Source organism: Crinia signifera, chromosome 11 (genome assembly GCF_055691185.1).
Source record: "Crinia signifera chromosome 11, ASM5569118v1, whole genome shotgun sequence".
NCBI lineage: Eukaryota > Metazoa > Chordata > Amphibia > Anura > Myobatrachidae > Crinia > Crinia signifera.
The window spans coordinates 35906445-35921696 of record NC_139227.1 but is presented as its reverse complement, the minus strand read 5'-3'; the positions used below and the strand labels follow the sequence as shown (position 1 = coordinate 35921696).

General features: G+C 44.8%; 1 protein-coding gene across 1 annotated transcript in view; it reads left to right on the top strand.

Annotated features, from left to right (window-relative positions):
* Nucleotides 1-1782: 1782 nt before the first annotated feature.
* KLHDC4 (kelch domain containing 4) overlaps nucleotides 1783-15252 on the top strand; it is a 63333-nt gene continuing 49863 nt past the window's right edge. The window contains exon 1 of the mRNA XM_083165432.1: nucleotides 1783-2000. Within this exon, the coding sequence (XP_083021558.1) occupies nucleotides 1902-2000 (99 nt within the window). The 5' untranslated portion in view covers nucleotides 1783-1901. The remainder of the gene's footprint in view (nucleotides 2001-15252) is intronic.

Genomic DNA, 15252 nt, shown 5'->3' with positions numbered 1-15252 from the left:
GGGGAGAGGGGGAGCCGGGGCTGTAGGGAAATGCGGGAGACTTGCCCCCCTTCCCGGGGGACCGGGAGGGGGACCCAATTTGCGGGACCCTCCCGGCCATTCCGGGAGGGTAGGCAAGTATGACTAATGGTCATCAGTGACTAGGTCGACACCTAAAAATGGCCGACATACTTTAGGTCAACCTTGACATAAGGTCGACACAAACTTTAGGTCAACATGGTCGACATGGATAAGGTTGACATGAGTTTTTCACGTGTTTTTGGGTGACCTGTGTCGACATGGACACCGTATAAGTGTACCACGTCCCATTGCAAAGCTCGCTGTGCACGCCATGCTTTGGGTACAGTGCCACGCTACACACACCCTACTGGCATATTCTCACTCTATGCCCGCTTGGACAGTAAAGTATGAAAAAACACCTTTAAAAAAACAAAATGTGACCATGTCTATGTCGACCTTAAGCCTGTGTTGACCTTCTGGCGATGTCAACCTAGGGTTTGTGTTGACCATTCTTAGGTGCCGACCTAGTCACTGCGACCATTAGTGGCTGACCCAGTGACTGTCGACCTAGGCATTGTCGACCCAGGGACCGCATACCAATGCAACTGGGTTAATACTATTGTGTGTGAAGGATGCGATGTTTGTTGCTAGGGAATTATAACGCTGGTAACGGCACCCGATTGTGCACAATAATATGGTTACTTTTTCCTAGGTGGTCCTGCAGTCATAGGGTAGACAGCACAAATGCCGACATGCATTGGGTCAACCTCTGAAGGTTGACATGCATCAAGGTCGACATGTCTGAAGATCGGCATGTGGTTGGTTGGCAGGGTCATTAGGTCGAAACATGCATTAGGTCGACATGGGCAAGGTTGACAGTCAAAAGGTCGACAGGGTTTTTTTTCACTTTTTTTGTCCCTAATGTAATGTTAACGAATGTCAACACAGTCGACATGGGCACCGGAATGTAGCACTGCGTCCCCTCGCATGGCTCGGCATGCTGCGCTCGGCACACTATTTTATTCTCCATCCACACCCTAGTGGATGGTAGAGCATGAAATACCGCCTGTCGGCACATGTCGGCTCAACAAAGAAAAAGTGAAAAAAAGCTTATGAATGTCGACCTAGCCCATGTCGACCTAACCCCTGGTCAACCTTCAGACATTTTAACCTTGCTGCATTTCGACCTTTAGTGGTTGACCCAATGCATGTTGACCTTAGTGCTGTCGACCTAAGGAATGTATACCAGCTTGGACTAGGTATTCCAGTATTGCTTGTCTGTATAGATGGCACAGCAGAGCAAAGGTAGGCAATCTGTGGCCGCCACACTCTAGTGGAACTACAAGTCACAGAATGAAGTGCTAGGCCCTCTCCACCATATTACGGCTAAGTTTCAACTAAGCAGGTCATTGTTATAACCCTTCCAAAACTGCTGATAGCAATAGCTGCTAATCGATGTTATGCATCCACAGCTAGAACTAACAATTAAAAAATATATATAGATATATATCTATAAATATCTATCTATATATGTCAACGTGTGTTTGTAAGCCCTGGGAGCATATCATCGATCAAGATCGATTTTAATCGTCTGAAATCGACCTTTAGTAAATATACCACTTGTAGCTCAGAAACAGCTGTGAAGCCAGGACTTATATGTGGGGATATATGGTGCATGGACAATGCTGCACATTCCTGGCAGCGTGCATCTGCTGCCCCCTGGTGGCTGCTTGTAGTATCCTCCCAATAGTCAGCATCTCCTCTTCGTGAACAGTGACAGGGCGCAGATGTCGTCAATAGCTGTCTGCCAGGCAGGCGCGTCGCACGGGTGTGACGTCGTCTCGGGTTCTGTCTATCTCCTTTGAGAGAGCAGTGTGGAGGGACTAGTCGCAGACCACAACATGGGTAAGAAAGGAAAGAAGGAAAAGAAGGTGAAGGGGGCAGAGAAGACAGCTGCTAAGATGGAAAAGAAAGTCTCCAAGAGATCCAAGAAGGATGAGGTGAGGTCCATGCTGGGTGTATGTACCCAGCAGGCAGCCCAGGGCACCAGCAACACGTGTTCAACAACTTCAATATAATATAGATAATGTAGAGATAGATCCTTGGTCTTGATCAGGCACATGCTTTCCTAAGTACATATACGGAAGAAGATGGTGTTATATAGAGGGGACCAACATTACTGATGTATGGAGCATACAATATCTCTGACATAATCAGTACCAAGTGCAGTGCAGCCCTAGCTGGGTACATGAGTAGCAGAGACACGAGTGCGAGGGGTAGATGGTGGACAACTATCGGGAAGTCTACTGTCAGTCAGAAAACCAAACCTTACATTAGATTATGCTCTAACCCTGGCATTGCCCATAGTAGGGGTAGGCAATCTGTGGCACTCCAGCTGCTGTGGAACTACACATCCCAGCATTCTCCGCCACAGTTTGGCCGTTAGTGCATGCTAAAACTGTGTAAGGGCATGCTGGGATGTATAGTTTCCACAGCAGCTGGAGTGCTGCAGACATTGTAATACTCTTGGGTTATTGTATCCATGGCAATCTGAGCAGAGATTTCAGTCTGTTTTCAGTCCCTGTAGAGCAGGCATGTCCAAACTATGGCCCTCCAGCTGTTGTGAAACTACAAGTCCCATCATGCTTTGCCACAGTTTTGCTACTAGGGAATGCTAAAAGTATGGCAAGGCATGCTGGTATGTGTAGTGTCACAGTATCGCAGTGGTGCAAATAGGAAAAATGTCTTAGTGGTACTGTGTCGGAAAATTGGCGTGGTCATATGACACGAGGGGGGGCGGCTACATGACAAAACTTTAAAACATGACATTTCAGATATAACAGTGTCAGATATAATTTACCCCCACAGTGCCACCCATATGCCCCACACAGTGCCAGGTATGCCCCCCACACTGCCAGGTATGCCCACACAGTGCCACCCATATGCCCCCACAGTGCCAGACAGTACCAGATATGCCCCCACAGTGCCACCCATATGCCCCCACAGTGCCAGGTATGCCCCCACTGTGCCAGATATGCCCACACAGTGCCACCCATATACCCCCAGTGCCACCCATATTCCCCCACAGTGCCAGACATTACCAGATATGCCCCCACAGTGCCAGACAGTACAGGTATGCCCCCCACAGTGCCACACATGCCCCCCCACAGTGCCACGCATGCCCCCCCACAGTGCCACGCATGCCCCCCCACAGTGCCACGCATGCCCCCCCACAGTGCCACGCATGCCCCCCCACAGTGCCACGCATGCCCCCCCCACAGTGCCACACATGCCCCCCACAGTGCCACACATGCTCCCACAGTGCCAGATATGCCCCCACAGTGCCACCCATAAGCGTATGTTTTGTGAGGATGATGAGTTAGATGCTCCTAGTTGTGCTGTGTTTTTATTTAATAAGCAATCATCTGTATGCCCTCAAATATAGACCCAAAAGTGGATTTTCAAGTAGCACATTGGTTAATGGGAAGCAGGTTGGCACTGGTGTGAATTAGGTCAACCACAGGCAGGTCGACATTGGAAAGGTTGATAGTCAAAAGGTCGACGTGTCTTTTTTTGTTCCGAATGTCGACACAGTGAACTTGGACACCGTATTGGTGCACCACGTTCCCTCGCATAGCCAGAGGTGATCGCAGACACCGCACACATGGGCGAATGAATTGTTTAGAAATAGCTTGGTGAACTGTTTGTCTGCGCCAGAGTAGCGCGTCATAGCTGCTGTTTGCTTTAGTAACGGCATTGAAGGGCCTGTCTTGGGGTCCATTGTGACCAAGGTTGGGTCATGAGTGGTCTCGTCAGCTTCCTCTCGATTTCGCAAATACATATACGACATCCTTGGTTGTTTTGGTGGCCATCCCGATGTACCCAGCTGCAGAGAAGGGAAATAATAATTAGCAGCTCTTCCAACACACCCATGAGGTGGCTGCCGTGTGTCGTTTTTGTTTTTGGGGTGTCGCCAGTAGCCCTAATCCCCAGTTTTTCCTTCTGCTCAGTTCTATGATATGACGCCACGTGGTATATGAGCTGGAGCTGCAGCTAATAACTGCCGCATCAGGTTACCCTGTTTATTACCTCCTTACTGAATGACGCATCTTCATCTACAGGTTTTTGGAGGTGGTCTCACTTTTTCAGTTTCTTCGATGTGTTCGTAAAAGCCGGATTATTACTTCCATACTCTTCTTGGCGTCTTCTTTTCCTGATTTTTGGAAAAGGTGTGAACTCTCCATCCTCCAGGCACTGTATGAGATGTGGCCTCATTAATGGACGGTTGTATCTGCAGATGGGCATGTCTCCGGTGAAGAGGAACTCCACAGCATTCGCTATAGCAAATACTCCACAATCAAATGAGTATGGGTCCTGTTTCTCCACATTCAGGAGTTTGATGTTTTTCAGGGTGTCCTTTGGAACGACAGCCCCATAGAGATCTTTCAGTTGTCTGCTAGCCATGGGGGTAAGCCGCCATGTAGCACTGTCTGCAACTTCTATCCGTCCATTCCGAAAACAAGACATAAAGCAGTGGCGGATATCTGTATTTGGGTGTAATTGTACTGCAAGCCCAGAGACGGCATCAAAGGAGCCATACGCACCTTTCATAAAAGGTTGCAGTCCCTGTACATTAAATTTCTGGCGCAGTATTTGCTGTGCAGCTTCAATAGCGCTGCCGGTCAAACGGCAGCCCTGCAGAATTCTACGTCTTTGTTGTTGTGTCAGCCCAAAATGAGACAGCCACATTTTCCGTGGAGGTTTAGGAGTAACCGGTTTAGGAGTAACCTTGAATTTAAAGAAATTAGAAAATGCGTTTATACAGCGACGCCACATTTTCTGTAAATGTTCCAAGAATAACTTGAATTTAAAGCAATGAGAAAACACGTGTATACAGCTACAACAGGTTATAGCTACCAACACCGCTCACTCTCATCCAATGAGTGATTGTCCTGTCCCAAGCAGGGTCTTTTCTTTCACACCTGCTGTGACATCACAAAGGCTGTCTGTGACATCATCAGTGTCACCCTGCCTGCTTTCTATCACTGCATGTAATGATTCATGTGCTTTACAATAAAGTTTATTAACCAGGGGTAGGTGGGCTACAAATATTGGGCATTGCTCACCAGAAGGTGGGCATAGTCACTAATTATTCTAAAGGTGGCCATACACACGCAGAGTTATCTGCAGATCTGTCTGGTTGGAACAAAAACATGGTTATGGATGAGAGCAAATGACAGTTGACCATTTGCTTGGAAATGCTGGAAAACTGACAAACTGTCACTCATCAATAACCATGATTTTGTTCCAACCAGCCAGATCTGAAGATAAATCTTACTAGTGTATGGGCATATAAAGAGACATTTGGTAGGAGGGCTGAGATATATGAACAAGAGCGTGGAACAATAAAAGAAGGTGGGGGGGACTAAAAGTAAAATTAGACATTGAGAGATAAAGAGGAGAAATAGAAGAGTGATAAACATGTTGGCCAATGATATTCAGCAAGTTGTCCTCCAGCTGCTGGAGAATTACACATCCCAGCATGTTCTGCCAAAGATATGCTATATGGGCATGTAATACTCTTGCTGGCCATGCTGGGATGTGTGGTTCCACAAAATCTGGCTTGTCACATGTTGTTGAATACCTTTGATGTGGGCCAAACCAGATACAAAGTCAAAATTATTATAATAAAAATTCCCAAGTCACAATCAGGTGCTCGGCCTTGTTTCTACATTGAAATGTTGATTATACAAATCCTAAAATAATACAAACTTGATAAATATAGAGCTATAAAATTACCATAAATGAAATTTATGTCTGTCAGTCAATTCTCCTCAAAGAAACGGAAAATACGAAAATCCAATGGTCCATGATGTAGTATGTCCGCTGTACAGTAACACCCTTACGTGTAGGAAATCCAAGACGGGTGCTGGGATAGATGTAGGCGTCCACTCCACCATATGTAGGGGAGAACATTAGCGTATCCAACTCACAATTGGTGATGTAATGAAGCCTATAAATGTATGTATAGTTGCCAATCTTCCTCCATATGCAACAGGGCTGCAAACTGGGACATCACCATCACTAGCCGATATCCCCTATTGCTGGTCATAACAAACTTACACAACATAGTGCACGAGCAGGCACATAGCGGCTTCTTTGTGATACTTACAGGTATTTTCCCTTCTGGGTGGTAATATTACTGTCTCCCATAGGGTCTATAGCATGCAAGCAAAGAGTAACTGCTGCAGTGATAAACACTTCATTTATTAACACATAAAATACAGACCGATTGGGAACCAAACATACATGGAGGATAATAAATAACATGCATGTAACCTGAACAGCGGTTTGTTTTCCTAATCCCCAGGATGAAAAAAACTAGAAATAAACAAGTAAGGGGGGGTAAAGTATTTATATACAGGCCGTAATGTAATGTAAGATTGGCAAATTGTGGTATCATACAGGTATGTCTCAGACTTGGAGACCGCATTGGGGGAAACGTAACGCTCCAGAAATATTGATAGGCTATGTATATATACACTGTATATATACACTGCTCAAAAAAGCAAACTGTCCACTTAGGAGGGTGCCGGACGGGGTCCCGACAGGCATTTACCCGACGTCGGGTTACCGACTGTCAAAACACCAACAGCCGGGTTCCTGACGGCCGTCTGCTATTTTCCCTCTTGGGGGTCAGGAACCCCCATAGAGGGAGACTAGAATAGGTGGCTCGCGTGGTGAGTGCAGCGAGCCCGCAAGGGGCTTAGTTGCGCTCACCATGCTGTCTGGGTCCGGCCAGTCGGGATCCCGACATCGGGCTAATGACTGTGGGGATCCCGACTGTCAAACCCCTGTACCACACCCCACTTAGGAAGAAACACTTATTGACAACCAATTTTGCATGCTGTTGTGCAAATGGAATAGACAACAGGTGGAAATTATAGGCAATTAGCAAGACACCCCCAATAAAGGAGTTGTTCTGCAGGTGGTGACCACAAACCACTTCTCAGCTCCTATGTTTTCTGGATGATGTTTTGGTCACGTTTGAAAGCTGGCGGTGCTGTCACTCTAGTGATAGCATGACACGGAGACTATAACCTACACAAGTGGCTCAGGTAGTGCAGCTCATTAAGGATGGCACATCAATGCGCGCTGTGGCAAGAAGGTTTGCTGTGTCTGTCAGCGTCCAGAGCATGGAGGCGCTACCAGGAGACAAGCCAGTACATCAGGAGACATGGAGGAGGCCGTAGGAGGGCAACGGCCCTGCAGCAGGACCGCTATTTCCGCCTTTGTGCAAGGAGGAACAGGAGGAGCAGTGCCAGAGCCCTGCAAAATGACCTCCAGCAGGCCACAAATGTGCATGTGTCTACAGAAACAGACTCCATGAGGGTGGTATGAGGGCCCAACGTCCACAGCCCAACACCGTGCAGGACATTTGGCATTTGCCAGAGAAAACCACAGACTGTCCAGGAGTTGGTGGATGCTTTAGTGCAGGTATGGGAAGAGATCCCTCAGGAAACCATTTGCCACCTCATCCGGAGCATGCCCAGGCATTGTAGGGAGGTCATACAGGCACATGGAGGCCACACACACACTACTGGGCCTCATTTTGACTTGTTTTAAGGACATTACATCAAAGTTGGATCAGCCTGTAGTGTGTTTTTCCACTTTAATTTTGAGTGTGACTCCAAATCCAGACCTCCATTGGTTAATAAATTTGATTTCCATTGATAATTGTTGTGTGATTTTGTTGTCAGCATATTCAACTATGTAAAGAACAAAGTATTTAATAAGAATATTTAATTCATTCAGATCTAGGATGTGTTATTTTAGTGTTCCCTTTATTTTTTTGAGTAGTGTAGATAGATATGTGCTGTGTGGGGAGGGACTCGCTCGTACAAGTAAGAAAAGGTGCCCTTCATTGGAAACCTCACCATGGGCCTTATTCTAGTTCACTCTTTCTTAGATGGACAAAACCATGTGCATCACAGGGGGGCAGATGTAAAATGTGCAGAGAGAATTAGATTTGGGTGAGATATTTTGTTTCTGTGCAGGGTAAATACTGGCTGCTTTATTTTTATACTGCAATATAGGTCTCACTTTGAAGTAAAACCCCACCCAAATCTAATTCTCTCTGCACAAGTAACATCTGCCCCACCTGCAGTGCACATGGTTTTGTCCATCTAAGAAGGATTTTGTCAGAAAGAGAGTGAACTAGAATAAGGCCCCATGTGTCAGTGGCACTCCGGTATAAAAAGTCGGAAGTAGTGTATGCCAACATTTCAAACTCTTTAATTCGTCATCAGGGTATAAAAGATTACGAATGAAAGAATTTGAAACATTGGCATATATAGATAGATAGATAGATAGATAGATAGATAGATAGAGGTGTGGGCGGCACTCACGGATTTCAAAGCAGATAAATATGTGCAAAAAACTTCTTTATTTAATCCGACGTGTTTTGGGTAGTGCCTGTCCTCAGGGATCAATAACATACACACTGTGCATGTACTTCCGGGAGCCAAGCCTCATTCTGGATGACACAGTGTGTGGTCTCCATGGAAGATACACACTAAAATAATAATAATAAAAAAAAACACGTAATAAAAAAGTGGGTAATATCTGGGCTCCCGGTTTTCTTATGAGACCGCATCCCCTCGCGGGGCTCGCCACACTATATAAAATCAACTCCATGTGTAGTTGGATAGTAGGGTATGAAAAAATGGGGTACATTTAACATGGGAGCCCAGATAATACATAAGTACCAAAAAGTGCATTAAGAGGCTTAATATAAGCCATTTCAGAGGCATCTATCTGCCATTATTATAGTGTATAAAAATCAGTGATTATGTGACATAACATAAAATAAAAAAAATATGCTGATTAATGAAGGGGCTAGGTCACAATGCTATTTCATTCTATACATATAAAATAGACAATATTAATAAACATATGCACAGCTTATATAAACTATATTCTAGCATTTATGACCTGTGCCTGGATCAGTTGAATGTCAAGGTTGAAAGTATGTCAAGGGGTATTTAGCCAATAAATATCAGATGAAACTTTGTAATCCATGTTGTCCGAAACATGTCGGATTAAATAAAGAAGTTTTTTGTAAGAATATATTTTGCTTTGCAATCCGTGAGTGCCGCCCACACCCGCATCTATACTACCAAGGCTGTAAGGCTCTATTGGGAAGGCACCAGGTACTTATCAAGTACATTCAACGGTGGAGTGCCGGACATTCTATGTGAGATTTCTCTGCAGATATGTAGCACGGTGTGTGGTCTAAACAGACAAAGCAAATTGGCAATGCTCTAATATATATATATATTTATATATAAGTGGCTCCCAGTTAGATGAGAGACGCAGATCATGTGCAGAGCTGAGAGGTTCAGTGGGGAAGTATTTTGAGATTAGCAAAGAGATATATGTTGGTTTTAGACAGGTTAATGACTAAATAAGGATAGTTGCATCAGGGGACAGGACATAGAAGCAATTATCAGGGTGGCAGAGAGATATATTTATATAAAATAGCACTACAAGCTGTCCACCGCCGCGGCCCCGATCATCCCATATAATATTTGTTCTTAGAAAAGCACATGAGGAGAGAGGGCCCTGCTAGTGAGAGCTTACACTCTAAAGGGGAGGGTAAGACAGGCAGGGTTTTGGAGATATCAGGATGGTACCTGCTCTTGGTTGATGGGAATATAATTAATTCTGTTTTGGAAATGGTGAGTTTGAGGGGGCCAGAAGACATCCAAGATGAGATGGCAGAGAGGCATTCAGAGACTCAGACCAAAAACACTGGTGACATCTCTGGGGTTGATCGATTTGAGTATCGACCGCATACAAGTGATACTGAAATCCGAAAGAGCTGATTAGTTTGCCAAGCAAGGGGCAGATGTATTAAGCCTTAACAAGAGATAAATGCAAGGGTGATAAGGAGAGATAAACGTCCAGCCAATCGGCTCCTTACTGACTTTTTTCAAACACAGCCTGTAACATGGCAGTTAGCAGGTGATTGGCTGGACGTTTATCTCTCCTTATCACCCTTGGATTTATCTCTTGTTAAAGCTTAATACATCTGCCCCCAAATGAGCTATAAATTGAGAAAAGCAGAGGACCTACAACTGAGCCTTGCGGAACTCCGACTGACAGAGGTAGTGAAGAGGAGGTGGAATCAGAAAAGCGAACACTGGAAGAGTGATCAGATACAGTAGGCAAGATGAGAACCAGGAAAGGGCTGAATGATTGAGACCTATGGAGTATAGTGTTTGTATGAGAAGAGTGTGATCAACTGAGAGATGGGACCGTAGTTAGAGATTTATGCTGTGTTCACACGGTGAGATTTGACTATATAGTCAAAATCGCATGCAGATAACACAGGTTTTTTACCTTGCGATCACGATGCACGCTCCCGGAACAGCACAAATTGAAACCCAGTTAGACAGGGCAGCAATCACTATATATTCCTAATCAAATGTATATTGCATGAATTGTATGTAAATAGTACAGAGTTAGCAAAGATTGCATAGCAATTGAATCTTAAGTTGAATAGCAAGGCAATCTCACCGTGTGTACACACCATTAGGCTCCCATACACTAGTACAATTTGTGCCGATTTCACCGGATCCCGATTGATGGGGCTGAGAAATCAGCCCAAATTGGATGTGTTTGACATCCCCTCTGACCCGATGCGCGGTGCCATCTTACAGATAAGGTCGTATCTCACAGATAGAACCTGCTGCAGGTTTAGTCTATTGGATCCGACCCATCAGTGGCACAATGCAGGTTCTTTTTAGCACCTATGATGTGTTGGGTCCGATCCGTAGGTGTGTGCCAGCAGTAAAGCACTGCTGGCACACACATGTTTAGGTAATGGCATGTACATCTCCTTAGGACAACTCAGGGTAGTGTATGGGGGCCTTTTAGGGTCAGAGTTGTGTGTTTTTTTTTTTCAGAATGGGAGTACCCACAGCATGTTTGAGCAGAGAAGGAAAAAAACCCAGTAGCAAGATAAAGTTTGCAAGTTTTAGTTAAGGTTGAGATAATTAAGGTCACTGAAAATTATAAGGTCACAGGCGGTGACTAGCATCGTATGTTAATATAATTTATTATTTGTTTACTAGCTAAAGTACCCAGGGTTTATCTCTTCATGTTAAGTTATCAATGTGTTTGATGTAACTGACAACATTGAAATAATAATTAGCAGCTCTTCCAACACACCCATGAGGTGGCTGCCGTGTGTCGTTTTTGTTTTTGGGGTGTCGCCAGTAGCCCTAATCCCCAGTTTTTCCTTCTGCTCAGTTCTATAATATGACGCCACGTGGGATTTGATGTGGAGCTGCAGCTAATAACTGCCGCATCAGGTTACCCCGTTTATGACCTTACTGAAGGATGCATTGTCTTCTACAGGTTTCTGGAGGTGGTCTCACTTCTTCAGTTTCTTCGATGCAGTTAGGGAAAAACGAATTGAGTCTCCTCCGCTTATTACTTCCATTCTCCTCTTCTATGCGTCTTCTTTTCCTGATTTTTGGAAAAGGTGTGAACTGTCCAACCTCCAGGCAATGTATGAGATGTGGCCTCATTAATGGACGGTTGTATCGGCAGATGGGCATGTCCCCGGTGAAGAGGAACTCCATAGCATTCGCTATAGCAAATACTGCACAGTCTTTTGAGTATGGGTCCTGTTTCTCCACATCCAGGAGTTTGATGTTTTTCAGGGTGTCCTTTGGAATGACAGCCCCATAGAGATCTTTCAGTTGTCTGCTAGCCATGGGGGTAAGCCGCCATGTAGCACTGTCTGTAACTTCTATCCGTCCATTCCGAAAACAAGACATAAAGCAGTGGTGGATATCTAGATTTGGGTGTAATTGTACTGCAAGCCCAGAGACTGCAACAAAGGAGCCATAGGCACCTTTCTTAATAGATTGCAGTCCCTGTACATCAAATTGCTGGCGCAGTATTTGCTGTGCAGCTTCAACAGCGCTTAAAGTCATACCGCGGCCCTCCAGAATCTTACGTCTGTGTTGTTGTGTCAGCCCAAAATGAGGCAGCCACATTTTCTGCGGAGGTTTAGGAGTAACCCGTTTAGGAGTAACCCGTTTAGGAGTAACCCGTTTAGGAGTAACCTTGAATTTAAAGAAATTAGAAAATGCGTTTATACAGCGACGCCACATTTTCTGTAAATGTTCCAAGAATTAACTTGAATTTAAAGCAATGAGAAAACACGTGTATACAGCTAGAAAGGGTTATAGCTACTAACACCGCTCACTCTCATCCAATGAGTGATTGTACTGTCCCTAGCAGGGTCTTTTCTTTCACACCTGCTGTGACATCACAAAGGCTGTCTGTGACATCATCAGTGTCACCCTGCCTGCTTTCTACCACTGCATGTAATGATTCATGTGCTTTACAATAAAGTTTATTAAGCAGGAGTAGGTGGGCTACAAATATTGGGCATTGCTCACCAGAAGGTGGGCATAGTCACTAATTATTCTAAAGGTGGTCATACACTCGCAGATTTATCTGCAGATCTGTCTGGTTGGAACAAAAACATGGTTATGGATGAGAGCAAATGACAGTTGACCATTTGCTTGGAAATGCTGGAAAACTGACAAACTGTCACTCATCCATAACCATGATTTTGTTCCAACCAGCCAGATCTGAAGATAAATCTTACTAGTGTATGGGCACATTAAGAGACATTTGGTAGGAGGGCTGAGATATATGAACAAGAGCGTGGAACAATAAAAGAAGGTGGGGGGGGGGACTAAAAGTAAAATGAGACATTGGGAGATAAAGAGGAGAAATAGAAGAGTGATAAACATGTTGGCCAATGATATTCAGCAAGTTGTCCTCCAGCTGCTGGAGAACTACACATCCCAGCATGTTCTGCCAAAGATATGCTATATGGGCATTTAATACTCTTGCTGGCCATGCTGGGATGTGTGGTTCCACAAAATCTGGCTTGTCACATGTTGCTGAATACCTTTGATGTGGGCCAAACCAGATGCAAAGTCAAAATTATTATAATAAAAATTCCCAAGTCACAATCAGGTGCTCGGCCTTGTTTCTACATTGAAATGTTGATTATACAAATCCTAAAATAATACAAACTTGATAAATATAGAGCTATAAAATTACCATAAATGAAATTTATGTTTGTCAGTCAATTTTCCTCAAAGAAACGTAAAATACGAAAATCCAATGGTTCATGATGTAGTATGTCCGCTGTACAGTAACACCCTTACGTGTAGGAAATCCAAGACGGGTGCTGGGATAGATGTAGGCGTCCACTCCACCATATGTAGGGGAGAACATTAGCGTATCCAACTCACAATTGGTGATGTAATGAAGCCTATAAATGTATGTATAGTTGCCAATCTTCCTCCATATGCAACAGGGCTGCAAACTGGGACATCACCATCACTAGCCGATATCCCCTATTGCTGGTCATAACAAACTTACACAACATAGTGTACGAGCAGGCACATAGCGGCTTCTTTGTGATACTTACAGGTATTTTCCCTTCTGGGTGGTAATATTACTGTCTCCCATAGGGTCTATAGCATGCAAGCAAAGAGTAACTGCTGCAGTGATAAACACTTCATTTATTAACACATAAAATACAGACCGATTGGGAACCAAACATACATGGAGGATAATAAATAACATGCATGTAACCTGAACAGCGGTTTGTTTTCCTAATCCCCAGGATGAAAAAAACTAGAAATAAACAAGTAAGGGGGGGTAAAGTATTTATATACAGGCCGTTATGTAATGTAAGATTGGCAAATAGTGGTATCATACAGGTATGTCTCAGACTTGTAGACCGCATTGGGGGAAACGTAACGCTCCAGAAATATTGATAGGCTATGTATATATACACTGTATATATACACTGCTCAAAAAAGCAAACTGTCCACTTAGGAGGGTGCCGGACGGGGTCCCGACAGGCATTTACCCGACGTCGGGTTACCGACTGTCAAAACACCAACAGCCGGGTTCCTGACTGCCGTCTGCTATTTTCCCTCGTGGGGGTCAGGAACCCCCATAGAGGGAGACTAGAATAGGTGGCTCGCGTGGCGAGTGCAGCGAGCCCGCAAGGGGCTTAGTTGCGCTCACCATGCTGTCTGGGTCCGGCCAGTCGGGATCCCGACATCGGGCTAATGACTGTGGGGATCCTGACTGTCAAACCCCTGTACCACACCCCACTTAGGAAGAAACACTTATTGACAATCAATTTTGAATGCTATTGTGCAAATGGAATAGACAACAGGTGGAAATTATAGGCAATTAGCAAGACACCCCCAATAAAGGAGTTGTTCTGCAGGTGGTGACCACAAACCACTTCTCAGCTCCTATGTTTTCTGGATGATGTTTTGGTCACGTTTGAAAGCTGGCGGTGCTTTCACTCTAGTGATAGCATGACACGGAGACTATAACCTACACAAGTGGCTCAGGTAGTGCAGCTCATTCAGGATGGCACATCAATGCGCGCTGTGGCAAGAAGGTTTGCTGTGTCTGTCAGCGTCCAGAGCATGGAGGCGCTACCAGGAGACAAGCCAGTACATCAGGAGACATGGAAGAGGCCGTAGGAGGGCAACGGCCCTGCAGCAGGACCGCTATTTCCGCCTTTGTGCAAGGAGGAACAGGAGGAGCAGTGCCAGAGCCCTGCAAAATGACCTCCAGCAGGCCACAAATGTGCATGTGTCTACAGAAACAGACTCCATGAGGGTGGTATGAGGGCCCAACGTCCACAGCCCAACACCGTGCAGGACATTTGGCATTTGCCAGAAAAAACCACAGACTGTCCAGGAGTTGGTGGATGCTTTAGTGCAGGTATGGGAAGAGATCCCCCAGGAAACCATTTGCCACCTCATCCGGAGCATGCCCAGGCATTGTAGGGAGGTCATACAGGCACGTGGAGGCCACACACACACTACTGGGCCTCATTTTGACTTGTTTTAAGGACATTACATCAAAGTTGGATCAGCCTGTAGTGTGTTTTTCCACTTTAATTTTGAGTGTGACTCCAAATCCAGACCTCCATTGGTTAATAAATTTGATTTCCATTGATAATTGTTGTGTGATTTTGTTGTCAGCATATTCAACTATGTAAAGAACAAAGTATTTAACCCCTTCCCGACATTGCCTTTTATGCTAATTTTTTTTTTTTTTTTCCTCCTTGCGTTCAAATAAGCGTAACTTTTATTAATTTTCCGGCTATATAGACACATG